This window comes from Oncorhynchus kisutch, linkage group LG6 (assembly GCF_002021735.2).
Source record: "Oncorhynchus kisutch isolate 150728-3 linkage group LG6, Okis_V2, whole genome shotgun sequence".
Taxonomy (NCBI): domain Eukaryota; kingdom Metazoa; phylum Chordata; class Actinopteri; order Salmoniformes; family Salmonidae; genus Oncorhynchus; species Oncorhynchus kisutch.
The window spans coordinates 12494215-12506513 of record NC_034179.2 but is presented as its reverse complement, the minus strand read 5'-3'; the positions used below and the strand labels follow the sequence as shown (position 1 = coordinate 12506513).

The window sequence follows — 12299 nt, the reverse complement described above, 5'->3', positions numbered from 1 at the left end:
AGAAAATTATTTAAAAGCTTTGTCTGTGCTTGATTGAGCTTGCCTGGCTTAAATGAACCAATAGAAATGTCCAAAACAGCAAATCGCACACATCTGTCACTCCATGGTAAGCTAGACTAGAGAAAATGCTTAAATTATTTGAAAGATTTCCAATAGTAACTGAACCAAGGTCTGGTATGCTGCTAGTGCATCTCCCCCTCTCTGTTTGCTTGAAAACACAAAAGTAAGTAAACAGCAGCCTAGCCTGGTAAAATGGCCAGCCGTGCACAAAGCTCCATTGTTCCAGTGTTCCGTTTGATATCTCCACGGAGTCCGTTCTGCCCCCAGAACGCAAACATAAAGCATTGCATTAATTTGGACATTGGCTGCCTGGTAGCCTGGAATCCAAACTGACTTAGCTGTGTTTAAACTGAAACAGTGGTGAGCCACAGCTTTCAGTCTGGTTTAAGCAGGCTAGCTTGGTTGGTCCTCTGGGTTGGGGGAAACTAGGCCTTGTCATACTGAAATTATTTGATGTTTAGAGTTTCACTAATTCCCCCCATCCAGTCAGAGATTAAGAATTACACTACAAATTGACAAAGGAATAAGTGATTTGCATCTAGTTTTGAAGCAGAACTAAGAGCATTTATCTTTAGTAGTTTTGAACCAGATTACAACCAGAACTAACAGCATGTACACTTGAAGTCAGAAGTTTACATACACCTTAGACAAATACATTTAAACTCAGTTTCACAATTCCTGACATTTAATCATAGTAAAAATTCCTTGTCTTAGGTCAGTTAGGATCACCACTATATTTTAAGAATGTGAAATGTCAGAATAATAGAGAATTATTATTTATTATTTCTTTCATCACATTCCCAGTGGGTCAGAAGTTTACATACACTCAATTAGTATTTGGTAGCATTGCCTTTAAATTGTTTAACTTGGGTCAAATGTTTTGGGTAGCCTTCCACAAGCTTCCCACAATAAATTGAATTTTGGCCAATTCCTCCTGACAGAGCTGGTGTAACAGAGTCAGGTTTGTAGACCTCCTTGCTCGCAAACACTTTTTCAGTTCTGCCCACACATTTTCTATAGGATTGAGGTCAGGTCTTTGTGATGGACACTCTAATACCTTGACGTTGTTGTCCTTGAGCCATTTTGCCATAACTTTGGAAGTATGCTTGGGGTCATTGTCCATTTGGAAGACCCATTTGCGACCAATCTTTAACTTCCTGACTGATGTCTTGAGATGTTGCTTCAATATATCCACATCATTTTCCTACCTCATGATGCCATCTATTTTGTGAAGTGCACCAGTCCCTCCTGCAGAAAAGCACCCCCACAACATGATGCTGCCTCACCCGTGCTTCACAGTTGGGATGGTGTTCTGCGGCTTGCAAGCCTCCCCCTTTTTCCTCCAAACATAACGATGGTCATTATGGCCAAACAGTTCTATTTTTGTTTCATCAGACCAGAGGACATTTCTCCAAAAAGTACGATCTTCGTCCCCATGTGCAGTTGCAAACCTTAGTCTGGCTTTTTTATGGCGGTTTTGGAGAAGTGGCTTTTTCCTTGCGGAGCTGCCTTTCAGGTTATGTCGATATAGGACTTGTTTTACTGTGGATATATTTAATTTTGTACCTGTTTCCTCCAGCATCTTCACAAGGTCCTTTGCTCTTGTTCTGGGATTGATTTGCACTAAAGTACATTCATCTCTAGGAGACAGAACACGTTCACTTCCTGAGCGGTATGACGGCTGCGTGGTCCCATGGTGTTTATACTTGTGTTTATGCAGATGAACGTGGTAACTTCAGGCGTTTGGAAATTGCTCCCAAGGATGAACCAGACTTGTGGGGGTCAACAATTTTTTTCTGAGGTCTTGGCTGATTTCTTTTGATTTTCCCAAGACGTCAAGGCACTGAGTTTGAAGGTAGGCCTTGAAATACATCCACAGGTACACCTCCAATAGACTCAAATTATGTCAATTAGCCTATCAGAAGCTTCTAAAGCCATGACATTTTCTGGAATTTTCCAAGCACAGTCAAATTAGTGTATGTAAACTTTGACCCACTGGAATTGTGATACAGTGAATTATAAGTGAAATAATCTGTCTGTAAACAATTGTTGGAAAAATGTGTCTGTAAACTTCTGACTTCAACTGTATCTATAGTAGTTTTGGACCAGATTACAACCAGAACTAACAGAATGTATCTATAGTAGTTTTGGACCAGATTACAACCAGAACTAAGAGCATGTATCTATAGTAGTTTTGGACCAGATTACAACCAGAACTAAGAGCATGTATCTATAGTAGTTTTGGACCAGATTACAACCAGAACTAACAGAATGTATTTATAGTAGTTTTGGACCAGATTACAACCAGAAGTGAGAGCATGCATCTAGTTTTGGATCAGATTACAACCAGAACTAACAGCATGTATCTATAGTAGTTTTGGACCACATTACAACCAGAACTAACAGAATGTATTTATAGTAGTTTTGGACCAGATTACAACCAGAAGTGAGAGCATGCATCTAGTTTTGGATCAGATTACAACCAGAACTAACAGCATGTATCTATAGTAGTTTTGGACCACATTACAACCAGAACTAAGAGCATGTATCTATAGTAGTTTTGGACCAGATTACAACCAGAACTAACAGCATGTATCTATAGTAGTTTTGGACCAGATTACAACCAGAACTAACAGCATGCATCTATAGTAGTTTTGGACCAGATTACAACCAGAACTAACAGCATGCATCTATAGTAGTTTTGAACCAGATTACAACCAGGAAGTGAGAACATGAATCTAGTTTTGGACCAGATGTTAGGATAAAGATGAATTACTTGTAAAAACAGATCCTGGTCCATTTATCATGGTGGTAGTGGACAGACCAATACCTTCTAATATATGGGGAAAATACTATTTTCACACCACTTCAATACCGAACTGATTTCTCGCAGCAAGTTAAGAGAATTTTAACGTAGCAGGTTAGTAGAATTATGCTTACATTTGTAAACAATCACATATACAGTATCTCTTATGCGTGGGAATACTTTGGGAGACATTTCCAAAATTAAAATAACTTGGAGTTCATTTGCCTGTGTTTTTACAGTCTTATGTCGAATAACCAAATAAATCCTGTGGGGCACCAGTTAGGGAACCCTGCTTTAAGATATACTCTCTCACCTTCCTCGTCTGTTCTTTCTCCACCATACAGGGATAGACTGCTATGTTGTTCAAAATAGCTCCTCAGGCTAGTAATATCTCATGACCGTCTTGATGGGCTGCTTCTATTTTAGATACTTTATTTCCCCCACTACTGTTTATGTGTGGATAAGTTTATGCTACCTGGTAGTTAGAGGTTAGAGTAGAGTGCTTGGTTGAGCAGTATGTGGTGTTTATTCTACTTGGTGGTTAGAGTAGAGTGCTTGGTTGAGCAGTATGTGGTGTTTATTCTACTTGGTGGTTAGAGTAGAGTGCTTGGTTGAGCAGTATGTGGTGTTTATTCTACTTGGTGGTTAGAGTAGAGTGCTTGGTTGAGCAGTATGTGGTGTTTATTCTACTTGGTGGTTAGAGTAGAGTGCTTGGTTGAGCGGTATGTGTGCTACAGACAGTGGAGGGTGTTTAAGCTACCTTGGCGTGAAGGTTAGAGTAGAGTGCTTGGTTGAGCAGTATGTGGTGTTTATTCTACTTGGTGGTTAGAGTAGAGTGCTTGGTTGAGCAGTATGTGGTGTTTATTCTACTTGGTAGTTAGAGGTTAGAGTAGAGTGCTTGGTTGAGCGGTATGTGTGCTACAGACAGTGGAGGGTGTTTAAGCTACCTTGGCGTGAAGGTTAGAGTAGAGTGCATGGTTGAGCAGTATGTGTGCTACAGACAGTGGAGGGTGTTTAAGCTACCTTGGCGTGAAGGTTAGAGTAGAGTGCTTGGTTGAGCAGTATGTGTGCTACAGACAGTGGGGGTGTTTAAGCTACCTTGGCATGAAGGTTAGAGTAGAGTGCTTGGTTGAGCAGTATGTGTGCTACAGACAGTGGGGGTGTTTAAGCTACCTTGGCGTGAAGGTTAGAGGAGAGTGACCGTTGGTAGAGGTTGAGCAATGTGAGGTGTGCTATAGCCGACAGCAGATTGTGTTTACACTACCAGGGAGTTAAGTGCTTGTTTGAGCAGTCGTTTTCATTAATGGATGGAATGGGGAGAGAGAGAGTAGGGAGCAGAGAGGGGCTACCTAGCTGTGTTGAGGACTAGGTTGTGAGCTACAGCCTACGGTACAGTAGCACTGTCATTGATAAATGAGATATGGAGAGGGAAGGAGGGAGGGAGAGAGGGAAGGAGGGAGCAGACGGAGGGTAAAACACACTGTAATGGGTCAGAGTGCTCGTCTGACGTGGGCTCTGAGGAATAGAAAGAGGTTGTCTGTCTGTACTAAAGTCAGTCTGACCGGTTGTTTGGAGTCATTTGTAAACTAACCTACAGCAGATCTGTCTGTCTGGCAGCCTGAGCTGAGGGTAGCCTACAGCAGATCTGTCTGTCTGGCAGCCTGAGCTGAGCATAGCCTACAGCAGATCTGTCTGTCTGGCAGCCTGAGCTGAGCGTAGCCTACAGCAGATCTGTCTGTCTGGCAGCCTGAGCTGAGCCGAGCAAGGGAGCACAAAGAGAAGGAGAGGAGAGAAGAAGAGAAGAGAAGGTTATGAGAGGTGTAGATTTCCCATCTGGCCTGAGCTGAGCATTGGCATGTGGAGAGATGGAGTGAAGTTGATGGAGGGAGGTATAGCTTGCCTGATCTGATGACGGGCGTTAGTGACCGTCCAGGACACAGCTCTGTTCACCTCAGCGTCTGGCACATCGCCACGTGAGCCAGCAAAGTGTGGTGCTGCAGTGACATGCTTGGTTCACCCTGGGAAGAAGGCATAGCCCACTTCCTCGTGCTTAACCCCCACCAACAAGGACTTGAGCTGAGCTAGCCAAACACCATGGTAGAAGTCTCCTCAGACTCCCAGACACATTCATCACCAGCCTCAGATTGGAGACGGAGAAACGGCCCTCTTCCCACACACAGACAACAGTCTCTGTTCATAAAGGAGAAAGCACCGTTATGGGGCCCGTAGAACTTACCTGCCCTCTGGATGGAGTCGGTCAGTATTCTGTCGGATGTGTCGTACTTGGTGTGGTAGAGGAAACCGTTCTCAATGAAGGCCAAATCAATTCCTACAGAGACACACAGGGAGGGACAAGAGGGTCAGGTCAGTGAGATTAAGGGGGAATGGGAATGAACTGTTCATCTAGAGGCTAATGAGAAACACACTAAAGGATGAACTCAGACAACCATTAAATAAAGTGAAGGCAGTCGGATAGGCAGTCGGCTAGTCTGCCAGTCGGCTAGTCTGCCAGTCGGCTAGTCTGCCAGTCGGCTAGTCTGCCAGTCGGCTAGTCTGCCAGTAGGCTAGTCTGCCAGTAGGCTAGTCTGCCAGTAGGCTAGTCTGCCAGTAGGCTAGTCTGCCAGTAGGCTAGTCTGCCAGTAGGCTAGTCTGCCAGTAGGCTAGTCTGCCAGTAGGCATGGCAGCAGAGCGGAGATCTAAGAAGGCAGAAGTTTTACCCTACCTGGAATGTTTCCAAAATCCCTGTAGATACGGAAGTCCGTGTCAGATGGGATCACACCGCTCTGGAAGACTTCCTGTCCCACCACCGAGGCAAAGGGATGTTTGGCAGCATGGACATAGGCCTGGACCAACCAGGGGTTTTCAGGACCTGTGTGTGTTTGTGTGTGTGTGTATATGCACGCATGTGTGTGTGTATGTGTGTATATGTGTGTGTGTGTGTGTATATGTTTGTGTGTGTGTGTGTGTGTGTGTGTGTGTGTGTGTGTGTGTGTGTGTATATGTTTGTGTGTGTGTGTGTGTGTGTGTGTGTGTGTGTGTGTGTGTGTGTGTGTGTGTGTGTGTGTCAATGAAGGAGAGACAAGACAGGAGGGACTCGTAAAAGATGTGAAACCCCCACTTTAAACTTGTATATAGAGTCCATCCTTTAAAGCAGGGGTTCTTAAACTTTTTCAGCCTTGGACCCAAATTAGAAATTCTGTGTTTTCCTGGGACACAAGCTTAGGAAAATATGCAACTATACGTAAATATTGGTACATTTCATTGCTGTTATGCCTAAAACAAATGCAATATAGACAAAAAACTAATAATGAAATACCCATATAAATATCTATTCATGTTTATTTTACCCATTAAAAACACTGATCTGTAAAGGTTGGAGCTGTAGCTGAAGAAATACAATAAATCATTTTCATTCTGAACTGGAAAAAAAACTGACTGATCACATCACACAGATGTATAACAGAACCACAGGAGGCTGCTGAGGGGAGGAAGGTTCATAATAACGGCTGGAACAGATAGAATGGAATGGCATCAAACACCTGGAAACCATGGAAACCATGTGTTTGATGTATTCGATTCAATTCAGTTAAGTCCGCACAAAACACATTGCGGGTGATACTCGTTATTTCTCAAAGTTTGTACAAAACCAAGAGAGAGAAACTCATCGCTCTATTTGCGTTTCATGACGATTGAGCTCAGTCAGAAATTGTGGCCAGCTTGAGTCCATTTGATGACAGCGGTAAGTGATGGCGAGTGGGAATGACAAGTCAGTGGCTGAGAGCACATCATCTGCTGCTGAATGACAGAGCTGCAGCGTGTGGGTCGCGGAGTGTTCTTCAAGAAAACTGCAGAAAAAAGATCTGGTAAACGACGAAGCACACACATCTTCCTCCCACTTGCGCGGCTGCCAAACTGAGCTGAGATACAGCTGCTAAACAGAGATCGCATTGAACAGTGAGCGCAGTTGCACTTGAACAAATCAATTCCAGTAATTCATTAAATAATTATACATGAACTATGACACTTCGTGCCCCACTATTAACAGGCCGCAACCCACTATGGGTGCGACCCACTATGGGCGCGTCCCACTATGGGTGCGACCCACTATGGGCGCGACCTACTATGGGCGCGTCCCACTATGTGTGCGACCCATACTTTAAGAAAGGCTGCTTTAAAGGAGTAGGGCAGTCCCCGACTAAAGAAAATCTTGGTAGACCGAAAGTAGTCTGTTCTTTTTTTAACGTGTATTTTTCGATATATAGACACACCCTATGTGTTTTAATAAAATCAACTATATGCATCAAGCTTGTCTGATGCTTTAAGCTCACTGTAGGATTAAATAACACACAAATGACTCAAGAGGGAGTCAGAGATCTAGGGAAGATAACAACTTTAACCCGACCATCTTCCTCCTGCTGGCTTTCACAGATTCTGCCATTACTCTCCTGAAGTTGCCGGTAAAAGGCTACACGAAGAGTCAGCAACCTTTCTCATGTTGAATGCCAATTTATCTTACCATTTCTACCGATCTGCATGCCAGTTATGATTTTCATATACACATTTTCATGGAACAGTTTCATTTCATTTATAATAACATCTTCATATGTCAAAATCATTGTCATGTGGTTAATCAAAATGATCTCCAAATCTGCAGAAGTCAGGGCATTCACACTTCTTGTGCTTCACTGAGCAGTGCAGAGCTGTTGTCAAGGAAGTGAGTTTGTGTTTTCTACAGGATGTACCGCCCCCACCTACCGTCAACCAATCAGGTCAATGCAGAGCTATACAGAGCCCTCCACATTGTTATAACATTTGGGAGGAGCATAGCGATGCGGTACAGGGCTGGATTTTCCCTCTGGAGGCTCCGCAATTGCGTCTCACCCTCCATATGGAGCCTCCGACCACATTTTCAGATCAAGCATAAATTGTCTTTTAGTCTAGGCCTCCACAATGGATTAGTTCACTGAGATGGGCGAATATATATATATGGTTTACCCCAATTAGTCCGACCAGTCTACTAATTGGTGTAAATTCCAAGCATAAGATATTCACATTTACAACAGCAGCCAGTTTCTTTCTGCCGCCAGTGAATTGATTTTCCTAACACACCTCTCTCTCCTCAAGCTGACATTGCTGGGGGCCATTTGCATTCTGCAGGTGTTCCTGTACGACAGCTCTATTCTGTTCCCTGATGGCCATGAAGGTTTGTTCAGCTGCTGACACAGACACCTAAATAAATATGTTCCATTGGCCTGGATCCAGGTCCAATCACTGGTCTAAAACACAGAGTAGATAGAAGTTGCCCCTAACCCACAGATCTAGGATCAGATACTACTTTATTTCTTCTCCTGGTCAAGGTTAGGTTTGGGAGTAGGCTAATCTGATCCTAGATCGGTGGTGTAGGGGGCACCTTCTACTTAGAAAACACCAATTCTTTGTCCCCCCACCCCCGCTGCCTCCACCTACCACCTGTGTGTGTGTGTGTGTGTGTGTGTGTGTGTGTGTGTGTGTGTGTGTGTGTGTGTGTGTGTGTGTGTGTGTGTGTGTGTGTGTGTGTCCACCTACCTGTCTGAAACACCACCTCTTTGCCGCCCACCCCTGCAGCCTCCAGGTTGATGAAGGCTCGGACTTGCTTGGCCCAGGGATGCTGAGTGATGAAGCCATGACTCGCCTGGGGTGCAGGGGAGAAGAGGTTTATAAAACAATATTTCACATTCCATATATCATTTAATATCATTTTACAAGAACAAGCAACCCTTACACAAGAGGAATAGCATTTATGATTCTGGCTGAAAATGTATGTTCACTCGAAATGTGATTGTGTAAACTTTGTTGACCTCCTAACATTCTGTCCAGTGTTCACTAGTGTCTCTCTGTCCAGTGTTCACTAGTGTCCCCCAGTGTCCCCCTCTGTCCAGTGTTCACTAGTGTCCCCCAGTGTCCCTCTCTGTCCAGTGTTCACTAGTGTCCCTCTCTGTCCAGTGTTCACTAGTGTCCCCCAGTGTCCCTCTGTCGTGTTCATTAGTGTCCCTCGCTGTCCAGTGTTCACTAGTGTCCCCCAGTGTCCAGTGTTTACTACTGTCTCACAGTGTCTCTCTCTGTCCAGTGTTCACTACTGTCCCACAGTGTCTCTCTCTGTCCAGTGTTCACTAGTGTCCCCCAGTGTCGCTCTCTGTCCAGTGTTCACTACTGTCCCACAGTGTCTCTCTCTGTCCAGTGTTCACTACTGTCCCACAGTGTCTCTCTCTGTCCAGTGTTCACTACTTCTCTCTCACCTGCAGCACATTCTCCTCAGCTCCATTGAAGAGGAACACCACCCCATGTCGTAGAGGTGTGGAGAGGTTGGCCAGGGAGTGGAGCACCTCCAACATCACCGCACAGCTCACTGCATCGTCACTTGCACCTGTCCCACACACAGGTTATATGGGGTCAGAGACTGAGGAAGGCTGGCACAGTAACACTCTGTGTGTGTGGTCTCATAAAACTATATGGGTGTGTCTCTGAATATTGGTGAGCGAGATTAGTGTGTGTGTGTGTGTGTGTGTGACACAATTACTGCCCTGCTGAAATTCCTGCCTGGAAGGCTGATTGCATAATCACACAGTGGGAGCAACAGTAATCACTTACTACCTAACCATCAGACAAGCAACACAATGATATCAACAGTACCCTAACCATCAGACAAGCAACACAATGAAAGCAACAGTTCCCTAACCATCAGACAAGCAACACAATGATAGCAACAGTACCCTAACCATCAGACAAGCAACACAATGATAGCAACAGTTCCCTAACCATCAGACAAGCAACACAATGATATCAACAGTACCCTAACCATCAGACAAGCAACACAATGATAGCAACAGTTCCCTAACCATCAGACAAGCAACACAATGATAGCAACAGTTCCCTAACCATCAGACAAGCAACACAATGATATCAACATTACCCTAACCATCAGACAAGCAACACAATGATAGCAACAGTTCCCTAACCATCAGACAAGCAACACAATGATAGCAACAGTACCCTAACCATCAGACAAGCAACACAATGATATCAACAGTACCCTAACCATCAGACAAGCAACACAATGATATCAACAGTACCCTAACCATCAGACAAGCAACACAATGATATCAACAGTACCCTAACCATCATACAAGCAACACAATGATAGCAACAGTTCCCTAACCATCAGACAAGCAACACAATGATATCAACATTACCCTAACCATCAGACAAGCAACACAATGATATCAACATTACCCTAACAATCAGACAAGCAACACAATGATAGCAACAGTTCCCTAACCATCAGACAAGCAACACAATGATAGCAACATTACCCTAACCATCGGACAAGCAACACAATGATATCAACATTACCCTAACCATCAGACAAGCAACACAATGATATCAACATTACCCTAACCATCAGACAAGCAACACAATGATAGCAACAGTTCCCTAACCATCAGACAAGCAACACAATGTGATCAACAGGCCCCTAACCATCATACAAGCTACACAATGATATCAACAGTACCCTAACCATCAGACAAGCAACACAATGTGATCAACAGGCCCCTAACCATCATACAAGCTACACAATGATATCAACAGTACCCTAACCATCAGACAAGCAACACAATGTGATCAACAGGTCCCTAACCATCAGACAAGCTACACAATGATATCAACAGTACCCTAACCATCAGACAAGCAACACAATGATAGCAACAGTTCCCTAACCATCAGACAAGCAACACAATGATAGCAACAGTTCCCTAACCATCAGACAAGCTACACAATGATATCAACAGTACCCTAACCATCAGACAAGCAACACAATGTGATCAACAGGTCCCTAACCATCAGACAAGCTACACAATGATAGCAACAGTTCCCTAACCATCAGACAAGCTACACAATGATAGCAACAGTTCCCTAACCATCAGACAAGCAACACAATCATAGCAACAGTTCCCTAACCATCAGACAAGCAACACAATGATAGCAACAGTTCCCTAACCATCAGACAAGCAACACAATGATAGCAACAGTTCCCTAACCATCAGACAAGCAACACAATGATAGCAACAGTTCCCTAACCATCAGACAAGCAACACAATGTGATCAACAGGTCCCTAACCATCATACAAGCTACACAATGATATCAACAGTACCCTAACCATCAGACAAGCAACACAATGTGATCAACAGGTCCCTAACCATCAGACAAGCTACACAATGATATCAACAGTACCCTAACCATCATACAAGAAACACAATGTGATCTACAGTACCCTAACCATCAGACAAGCAACACAATGATAGCAACAGTACCTTAACCATCAGACAAGCTACACAATGATAGCAACAGTACCCTAACCATCAGACAAGCTACACAATGTGATCAACAGTACCCTAACCATCAGACAAGCATCACAATGTGATCAACAGTACCCTAACCATCAGACAAGCTACACAATGATAGCAACAGTTCCCTAACCATCAGACAAGCTACACAATGATAGCAACAGTACCCTAACCATCAGACAAGCTACACAATGTGATCAACAGTACCCTAACCACTTTAAGTCTACTTAGGAGTTTAGAACTGTTAATCAGACAATCTACTGCCTCCTTCAGCCCTGTGTCCCTATACTGCTGCACGGAGGGTAAAATGCCCCTCTCATGCCAGGCTGGTTCAGTGGTTGGAGCTGTTGACTCAGGAGCACATATTACCCGGCAGGGTGCAACTCTCTCTCTGTCTCCTTATACTGTTCTACTCTAAATCTATCCCAGTCTTAGAACTTTAAAAAACACAAAAGGAGGGTGATATTTCACTAGACACATCAAAAGGAGGATGGAATTCCACTTTCTGCCCCACTAGGCCAGCCCCATTCCACCACTATCAGTAGGAAATCTCTCCACGGTTAACTGTGGCTGTTGTGTTAGCCACTGTCTCATCCTGCAGTGCAATATTGTTGTTGACAGTCCAGTATTCTATTGTTGTTGACTGTCCAGTATTCTAAACTCAGCAAAAAAAAGAAACGTCCCTTTTTCAGGACCCTGTCTTTCAAAGATAATTCATAAAAATCCAAATAACTTCACAGATCTGCATTGTAAAGGGTTTAAACACTGTTTCCCATGCTTGTTCAATGAACCATAAATAATTCATGAACATGCACCTGTGGAACGGTCGTTAAGACACTAACAGCTTACAGATGGTAGGCAATTAAGGTCACAGTTATGAAAACTTAGGACACTAAAGAGGCCTTTCTACTGACTCTGAAAAACACCAAAAGAAAGATGCCCAGGGTCCCTGCACATCTGTGTGAATGTGCCTCAGGCATGCTGCAAGGAGGCATGGACTGGCAAAAAGTGCTCTTCACTGACGAGTCGCGGTTTTGTCTCACCAGGGGTG

The 12299-nt window shown here is 43.9% G+C and overlaps 1 protein-coding gene across 1 annotated transcript in view; it reads right to left on the bottom strand.

The window, feature by feature from the left end:
• Positions 1-12299, bottom strand: part of LOC109893628 (endoplasmic reticulum metallopeptidase 1) — a 43986-nt gene that overhangs the window by 26499 nt on the left and 5188 nt on the right. Inside the window, exons 3-6 of the mRNA XM_031826210.1 lie at positions 9142-9269; positions 8432-8537; positions 5589-5735; positions 5103-5195 (exon numbers count right to left, since the gene is read on the bottom strand). Coding sequence (XP_031682070.1) covers positions 5103-5195; positions 5589-5735; positions 8432-8537; positions 9142-9269 — 474 coding nt within the window. The remainder of the gene's footprint in view (positions 1-5102; positions 5196-5588; positions 5736-8431; positions 8538-9141; positions 9270-12299) is intronic.